Source organism: Erythrolamprus reginae, chromosome 5 (genome assembly GCF_031021105.1).
Source record: "Erythrolamprus reginae isolate rEryReg1 chromosome 5, rEryReg1.hap1, whole genome shotgun sequence".
Classification (NCBI taxonomy): domain Eukaryota; kingdom Metazoa; phylum Chordata; class Lepidosauria; order Squamata; family Dipsadidae; genus Erythrolamprus; species Erythrolamprus reginae.
Window position 1 is genome coordinate 46,902,240 of NC_091954.1, and position 9,321 is coordinate 46,911,560.

The 9,321-nt window shown below is 36.9% G+C and overlaps 1 protein-coding gene across 1 annotated transcript in view; it reads left to right on the forward strand.

Moving 5' to 3' along the window:
* Positions 1-5,948, forward strand: part of ADAM12 (ADAM metallopeptidase domain 12) — a 350,980-nt gene extending 345,032 nt beyond the window's left edge. The window contains exons 22-23 of the mRNA XM_070752490.1: positions 2,480-2,613; positions 5,449-5,948. Of these exons, the coding sequence (XP_070608591.1) occupies positions 2,480-2,613; positions 5,449-5,509 (195 nt within the window). The 3' untranslated portion in view covers positions 5,510-5,948. The remainder of the gene's footprint in view (positions 1-2,479; positions 2,614-5,448) is intronic.
* Positions 5,949-9,321: the final 3,373 nt, after the last annotated feature.

Sequence of the window (9,321 nt, forward strand, 5' to 3'; positions counted from 1 at the left end):
AGCAATTGCCATTCTCTGTATTGAAATTACTTTGATCTTGTTTTTGTTTATCCGCTTCCCTAGTATTGTCTGAGTCAGACTATTAAAAATGCCATTTTGCTTAGAGGAAAACTAGAGAATAGATGGTTTCTTGCAGAGGATTTTCCCTCTTCATAATTTATCTATAACATTATTAGTTGCCTGCTTTGTATTTCTATTCATACTAAAGCAGTATGAAGTGTATATGTGTGTACATATGAGCTAACCTTTGCATTTTGAGTCAACATAGTCAGGACTAGCTCCTGCTATCTATGGGCTTAATGTCCTTAATTACTTCAGGAGTTTGACCTAACCACCAGCTGTCCCTGAAACTTGGTAATACACAAACAAACAAATCCAAAAGGTCAGTTAATTATGTGATTATGTTACTTCACCTCTGCAAATTCTAGTTTACAGTACAAGTCTAATTAGTTATCATGGCCTGCAACTTAGCGTTATTCTGAATTATTTCTTCCACCTGAAGCCTGCTTTTGACTAGATCTAGCAAAACTCAGATTTAGAATTAAGAATAAATTGCCACAGGTACTGTATGTGCAAGCATGATATACAATTTACTCTGGAGTTTCCCCCAATCCCAATAATGTAATGGGGTCTGATGCCTGGAGCCTTAACCTACATCTGTTCACTGATAATGTAGAATTTTAAAAAGCATGATTTCCCCATTTATTTATCTGATTTAGCTATTGCTCATTTCACTTTCAGATAATATCCAGTCTCTCTTTCCCATCTCTGATATAGGTATAATTATAAATGTTAGTTGATTGAAGAATAAAGCCAACTTACTTATTATTTTATTGGATTTATAAGACCCCCTTTTATTTTGTAGAACTGAAGTTACACACATAATGTTCCTTCCTCCTATTTTCCTTACAATAAAAAAAAGTGAGATGAGTAAGAGCGAATGAAAGACCAGAGTGAATCACCTAGTAGGTTTCCATGCCTAAGGGAGAAAAAAGTTTATTTGTTTGATAAATTATAAATAAATAAATGGTAAAATGCTGTTATAATTTCATCTTCTGCAAGAATAATGCTAAAAGTATTGAACAACATTGTTGTCGTGCTTCACAAACAAGCATATTTGTAGACAGAAGTCCAATTTTTACATAGTTCTATTCTGAGTTCAGATTGGTTTTTGCCATTTTCAGAAACTGTGTACTTACTAAAACTGAACAAATTACAGAGTAGTAAAAAAAATTGGAGCCACCACTTCTTTCATGACAAAATACACAGTATATATTTAAAGTGTCTATTGTGCTCTGGAAGCTATAAAGAAGACAACCATGATTTATTATATAATAAACATTTTTCTTCTCCATATATCTGTCAGAAGACATGGCATAGAAGCTGATACTTTTTTCTGTTATAAAAGATAGCCATTTTAAATGTCCATTATAGATGCAATGTTAATAGCAGCCTTTTCTGTTAGAGGACATACTGGTAGATGAGTTTATTGCAGACTGTAACTGTTAAGAAAACACTTCAATTAACCCAGTGCTACCTATTCAAGTGTCCTATGGCCAGAATTTCTGGATATAAATCAAAATAATAAAAACAGCAATGTGTTTGATATTTTTTATTCATTTTTGAGTCAAGATGTAAGTATCATCAGGTTTATAATTCATACAGCCAGATTTCAATGTAACTTTACATGTTATTTGAAGTTATGCCTTGCCTCTGGCACCTGCTTATTGTGCTCTATTGATAAAATGCTTATTGGTTCTTGCATCCTTTGGGGGAATATGAGAATTGATAAGAATATGGGAAAAGGGCCATGGTATAACTGACAGAATAGCGTTTAGCAGGATGCCTGGCAGAAAAGTGATATTAAATTGCTATAATTTGGAAATGTCCCAATGACAGATGTACACAATGATCTTCTTGTGTTTCCGCTCTTGGCACATTTATTAGGTGCCTTGTCATGTTCAATTTTTTGAAATAAAGAACAGATTTGTGTAGGTAAAGAATTTTAAAAGGTTTGATAGATAGCTTTGAATGTTAAAAAAAAAGCCATGCATTTTTGCCAAAGAGTTTTGCCAGTTCTTTCATAGCTCCCCTGAATACTTTCCAAGAAGTCCTTCCTGACTGTATTTTTTCTTTATGCTTTTTTTATTATTTACTAGATGTAGAAATCATGGAAACTCATATAATGCAAATGTTTGTTTCAACTGAAGCATGTTATGAGGGTTGGGCAGGATAATGAATAATAGAAACATTAAAAGCTAAATCAAAAGGAGCTTCAGTTTTTGGCTGAACTATCACAAACTGTAACTACAAAATTTTGAAGAATTGTTTCGTAACATTCTTTGTAATACCCTTCATAATTCACAATGTTTTGGTGTGTTATCATTGACTGCATTGTACATGGATAAAATCTATAAAAGAAATGTTTGTATAAATCAATGAATTGCAACAATATTGTGATTTTGTTCCCACATTGTAGGAATCTTGTAAACCAAGTCCTCCTCAGAAGCCTTTGCCAGCTAATCCTCAGAAGAACAAAGCTGTTCAGTTTAATCCTGCTTGTAGGACAATGTTTGAGCTTCCAAAACCTGTGCCTCAAATTGCTCCTGTCAGGTTAGTTTGGTTGTCTGTTATTATGTTTCACCCTAAACTCTTAATGGAAGCTATCCAAGTAAGGTTTTATGAGCACCATGATGCACAAAGTGGTTTAATTTTACAATAAACATGTCATGTGAAGAATCAACTTCAGTATAAACCATGCCATCACAGACTGGCAGTACACAATGTAAAAAACTTCCTTTTCTGTGCCCTGAATCTTGACTAATTTAGCTGGTCCTAATACTGTGAACAAAAACTCTTGTCGCATTCCCCAAATCATAATTTCAACACTTTTAACATGTAGACTAAAGAGATAAAACTGTCCCAAATCTTCAGTGGTCTAGAGATGGCAGTGATCAGAATAAAATATTGATTGATTGATTGATTTGGATTTTTATCCCGCCCCTCTCCGAGGACTCGGGGCAGCTTACAACATATGGAAAAATACAGTTCTGAAATCCAATAAACTAAAACAAGCAATCTAAAAACCCCAATTTAATTTAAAAAGTCATATTCAGTCCACCAACATACTTCCCATTCAGCATACATTCATTCATAGGCAGGGGCTGCAATTGTTAGTGTCCCCAAGCCTGTCGGCACAAGAGTGTCTTCAAATTCTTGTGAAAGACAAGAAGGGTGGGGGCGGTATGAATCTCTGGGGGGAGGTGATTCCAGAGGGCCAGGGCCCCCACAGAGAAGGCTCTTCCCCTAGGCCCTGCCAAGCGACATTTTCTAGTCGATTGGACTGGAGAAGGCTGACTCTATGGGACCTGACTGGCCACTGCGGCTCATGTGGCAGAAGGCAGTCCTGGAAGTAATATTCCAATATTATTATATACTCTGTCTCTCTCTCTCTCTCTCTCTCTCTCTGTCTCTCTCTCTCTCTGTGTGTGTGTGTATATATACACATACCCACACACCCAAAGTTCTATCAAAGAAATCTTTTCAGATATTCCTGTAATAGGTGGGGAGGAAATAAATCTAACTACAATTATTCCAAAGAGCCAATATTGGACAAGCAACATCTATACTGTAGCTATTATCCTCACCTCCCCAAAGTGGGAAAACCACAAGCTGCTTCTCCCAGATCATTTTGGTCAGGTTGATTTTAGTTGAAGATTGTGAAGATAATCTGGTACCAAGCTCAAAACCTTATGTAAATTAAATGCAAGAGTTTAAAATGCATTTAGAAGGTGATTGGTAACCAGTGCAAGCAATTTATAGTAGTATGGTGTAATGTACTCCTGCCAGATGTTGTTGTTGTTGTATTATTATTATTATTATTATTATTATTATTATTATTATTATTATTATTATAGTTGAAAGGAACCTTACAGGTCATCAAGTCCAACCCCCTGCTTACACAGGAAACCCAACAGCACCCCAGCCAAATGGCAGTCCAATCTCCTCTTGAAAATGTCCAAAGTTGGGGAGTTGACAACCTCCGCTGGCAGGCCGTTCCACTGGTTGATCGCTCTCACTGTCAGGAAGTTCTTCCTTATCTCCAGGTTGAAACTCTCCTTGGTTAGCTTCCAAACGTTGTTTCTCGTCTGGCCCTCTGGTGCCCTGGAAAATAGTGTGACCCCCTCCCCTCTGTGGCATCCCCTTAAGTATAAAGTATATTAAGTATAAAGCTATCATGTCCCCCCCTAGCCCTTCTTTTTGCTAGACTATCCATGCCCAGTTCCGTCAACCTTTCCTCGTATGGCCTGGTCTCTAGTCCCCTTATCATTTTAGTTGCTCTTTTCTGCACCCTTTCCAGAGTCTCTATATCTCTTTTGAAGTGTGGTGACCAGAACTGGATGCAATACTCCAGGTGCGGTCTGACCAGGGCCTTATAGAGTGGTATTATTACCTCTCTGGTCTTGGAGTGTATCCCCCTGTTCATGCAGCTTAGGATTGTGTTGGCTTTTTTAGCCGCTGCTGCACATTGTTTAGCTGGTTATCCACCAAGATTCCAAGATCCCTTTCAGAGTCACTTATGGTGAGTGTGATTTCACCCAGTTTGTATGCATGTTTTGGGGGGGGGGGTTTGCCTAGGTGCAGGATTTTACTTTTCTCTACATTGAACTTCATTTTGTTCGTTTCGGCCCACTGTACAAGTCTTTCTGTATCCTGTGCCTATCCTCTGGGGTGTTGGCCACTCCCACCAGCTTGGTGTCATCTGCGAATTTAATTAATTCCCCCTCTATTCCCTCATCTAGGTCATTGATAAATATATTAAAGAGTACTGGGCCTAGGACTGATCCCTGTGGTACCCGGCTGCCTACCTCTTTCCATGTGGACTTAGTCCCATTGAGGGCTACTCGCTGAGTGCAATTGGTCAGCCAGTTTTCAATCCATTTTGTTGTGTTACTGTTGATCCCACTCTTCTATACTTTGGAGAGTAGAAGGTTGTGGTCCACCTTGTCGAATGCTTTGCTAAAGTCTAGGTATATTATGTCTACTGCGTTTCTCTGGTCTACTGATTTGGTCACATTGTCAAAGAATGAAATGAGATTGGGAACCTAACAGCATTCTGGGCCATTTTAGAGCAACCCAACTAAAACTATTAAGGTAATCCAAATGTCTGGCAATAAGACCATAAATTGCTGTTGCAGCAGTCTCTTGTTCTGGGTTCAGTTACACACACTCACACACACAAACTCACAGCCTCCTAAAATTAAATTTGATGGTGCAAATGGATGGGCTTCAAAAAAAGTGGTCCAGGATATCTATGTGACCTAAAATTATCACATGCTTAATCCCTATTGTTTGATTTATTTAATAAGTAAATAAATGTCATAGCAATTCCCAGTTCTCATGTATTTATTTTGTCTTTTTGTCTCTCAACCCTCTTCTCTTGAACAGGCCTGCACCAAAACCTCCACTTCATGTGCCTAGGCCCTGCAATGCTGTCTATATGAAATGAAAAAGAGAGAAAAATTAACATCTTTATTCTGAAAAAAAAAATAGAAGTTTGCACTATTTTTCAGCTGGAAATTAATATTTTTATATCATACAATAGAATGTTTAATGTTCTATATCCCATTGTTTTAAGAACTCTGAGCTACTGCCTTTGGTGCTATAGTGTATGAAGGTGGTTTGCGTCCTTGCTCAGGTACTAATAAATTATTAATTTATACTGATATTTATTACAGTGCAGAGCACTGTAGTAAATATTATTTCATCATAATCAAGTTTTCCTAGGATGGAAGCCATTTTGATGTTTAAGCAGTCTGGAACCATCCTTCATTTAAATTTCACAGGAGGCTATATAATACCTCTTTGTGTTTGTTGTTCCGTTTAGATCTATTCTTTGCAGGATGCTGTCTAGGACTGAAATAAAATTGCTGAGATCAAGGGACCAATGAAAGTTCAAACAGCTATCTTTTTATTGTTTGCCAAAATCTGGAAGCAAAATGTAATTTGGGGGGGGTACAATTTACAGGATCATGAAGTAAATAACTGCCAATGCAGTTCTTATTCCATTAGAAAGATGGAAAAATACTATTTACAAAAATCAAGAGATACTGTGCAATTTTTCTCATAATTTGAAAGCCTATAGTAACAATGGCAACCAGAAATTCACTGTGATTATGCATGTACCAAATCGAAGTCCAATCTACCTCTAGTGAACCGTGCATATGGAACATAACAATTTTTGGATAAAATTATACAAAATGTGATTTGTGCAGAACTCATCTCCATCATCATGGTACAGATGCACACTATACACTGAATTATCTCTTGAGGCTTAAATACCTATCCCAAAATCAGCAGTTTTAGCCAGTACCCAGAATCCATTTTCAAGTTTAAAAGAGTCTCAAGAATATTTCTTATTAAATATTTATTTCAGTTCTATAACATATTAGTCATCTGTTCCAGAATTACAATTCTGGTTAGAAAAATCTTCAGATAAATTGTACTAACATGAGTGATTTCTTCTTTGTAATTACAAAAATATAGTTAGCCACAACTGTATATCCTAACTCACTGTACTGTAATGTTAAATGCCTGTTTTCCAAGACTGTATAGATTTTCAAATAGCTTTTAAAGTACTGTATATTGAAGACCATTTTAATTAGAAATGATGTGAAATTTCTATCATAATGCATTTTTCAAACTTTTCAATCTTCTCAGTGTTTATTTCTCTCTGTGTGTATATACATATATAAAGATCTGCATACAAACAACAATGCCCCTGAGGCTCACACTTTGATGATTGGTTTCCACCGACACAGCACAAGGTCTTGTCCTTTTCTTACTCTGTGGTGCGGCAGTCCATATAGCCACAGAACGTATGGGTAGCTAGCTTTATAGTTCCATAACACCCAGTTCAGATGCTTACTTACCATTTACAGTGGAACCCCGACATAAGAGCTGCTCTACTTAAGAGCAACTCGAGATAAGAGCTGGGAGGGGAGAGATATTTTTGTTCTACTTACAAGCCCAAATTCGAGATACAAGCGCCAAGGAGCTGTCTCCTGAAGCCAAACGCTAACTTCCGCGTTCGGCTTCAGGAGACAGCTGCGAAGCGGCGCGCGTGTTTAAAAGGTTGCAGCCGGCCTGGGGGGCTCGGGGGGGTGCTTGCAGCTTTCTTTCTTGCTCTTTTTCTTTCTCTCTTTTACCTTCCATTCTTCTATTTCTTCTTTTCTTTCTCCTTCCCACCTTCTTCCCTCCCTCCCTCCCTTCACTCATTCCTCTCTTACTCTCCCCTTCCATAAGTTTCCTTGCTTCCTTCCTCTGTTCCTGTCCCTTCCCCCTTTCTTTCTTTCTTTCTTTCTTTCTTTCTTTCTTTCTTGCTTGCTTGCTTGCTTGCTTGCTTGCTTGCTTGCTTGCTTGCTGCTTGCTTGCTTTCTTGCTCTTTTTCTTTCTCTCTTTTACCTTCCCTTCCTCTATTTCTTCTTTTCTTTCTCCTTCCCACCTTCTTCCCTCCCTCCCTTCACTCATTCCTCTCTTACTCTCCCCTTTCATAAGTTTCCTTGCTTCCTTCCTCTGTTCCTGTCCCTTCCCTCTTTCCTTCCTTCCTTCCCACCCTCCGTCCATTCATTCACCCATTCCTCTCTTGATCGCTTAAAGCTGGTCCCTGGTGCAAAAAGGGTTGGGGACCTCTGTCCTACAGGATTGGGTGGCAGAGAAGTTGAACATATGTAAATTTAAAAGTTTAAGAAAGTTTACAAGTTAAGTGAAAGAAACTTCATTATTCATTTATATGTACATGTACATTTCTTCATTAAAAACATGTCTTTCTGCATAATTTAGACTAACTTTGTGAGTTTTTTGAGGGCTGGAACCAATTAAAATTATTTACATTAATTCCTATGGGGAAAAGTCGTTCGAGATAAGAGCTGCTCGACTTAAGAGCCCAGGTCCGGAACGAATTAAACTCGTATCTCGAGGTACCACTGTATATGATGTTTTCATGTGCAGAATAACAAGTTACTCAGCATGAGATAGGAGTTTTACTTTTTACTTTTAAAAACACATTACTGTAGCAGTCATATTTCCAAATATATATATCTATTTCTTACAAATAGCTATGTACAGTAACAAAAATGCATTGTTTCATACTAAAAGAAAAACATCAACACAGTAAAATATTTTGTGAAAACACATTAACATTGGTTTGAGAGTAGCGTTTAGCATTTCCAAAGATTAGATTCCTATAGTTTTGAGTTAAGCTACAGATTGAAATTGAAAAACAGCAAAACAGCTAGAGGGCAACAAGGGGACAGATAACACATTCTGTTGTTGCAGCTCTCTGATAATAGACATGTAACTCTGCCATGCCATCACTTTTAACTTTTCATCTCCATATGGACAGATTTTATAATAATAATTTAATAAGTACTTATATTGGGCTGTGGCATTCCAAGAAATTTGAAGAATTCAACACTTCAGAAACATTTTTATATTTACGTGTCTTCCTCTTATGCTGAATGTTTTGTTCATGGAGTCTTTGGAGAGGGGCGGCATATAAATCCCATTAATAAATAAATATATAAAAGCTATAATAAAAAAGGTAAAGGCTTCTCTTGTCCAATCACATTTGACTCTTGTGGACAGTGTTCAACTCCATTTCTTAGCCGAGGGAGCCGTCATTATCTGAAGATACACTCATCTCCAATCATAAAGGACCACATTTAAGAGGGCAGAATTCTAGAGCATTTTATGAAAATGACATATTGTGAGTTCATCTATCCCAGTATTATCTACATTGATCACTTAGATTTGTGAGAGAGAAGTTATTTCCAATTTGTCTGCCTAAAATGTATTGAATTTCACATGCCTCTATGTAAATGTGGGTTTTCTCACCCGCTGTCTCTTTACTGTCAGAAAGTCTCTACCATTTATTTTCTCCCCAGCTAACTAGCAAAATAGCAATTCAAGGCTTATTTCATTAGAGGCATGGATTACTGACCTACTATCCAAAGGATATCATTAAAATTATTTTACAGTAGTCTAAACAGCAGCTGGGAACCATAAGATAAATGAATTTGTCCTTGGTTTAGCAAGTTTATAAAAAATAACTGCATTTTTAATTGATGCATTTATTTTTTCCTTTCTCTTAAAAATATTTAATCCCTATATTTTACATCTTTCCTCTTCTTATAAATTATAAATTGACCAATAATATCATCTGTTAATACATAAAACGTCTTCCAGTTCCCAGACTTTTGGGTCATTCTAGTTGTATATGCAATATGGTAATTTCCAAAGTCATTAATATTTGCTTCCTAA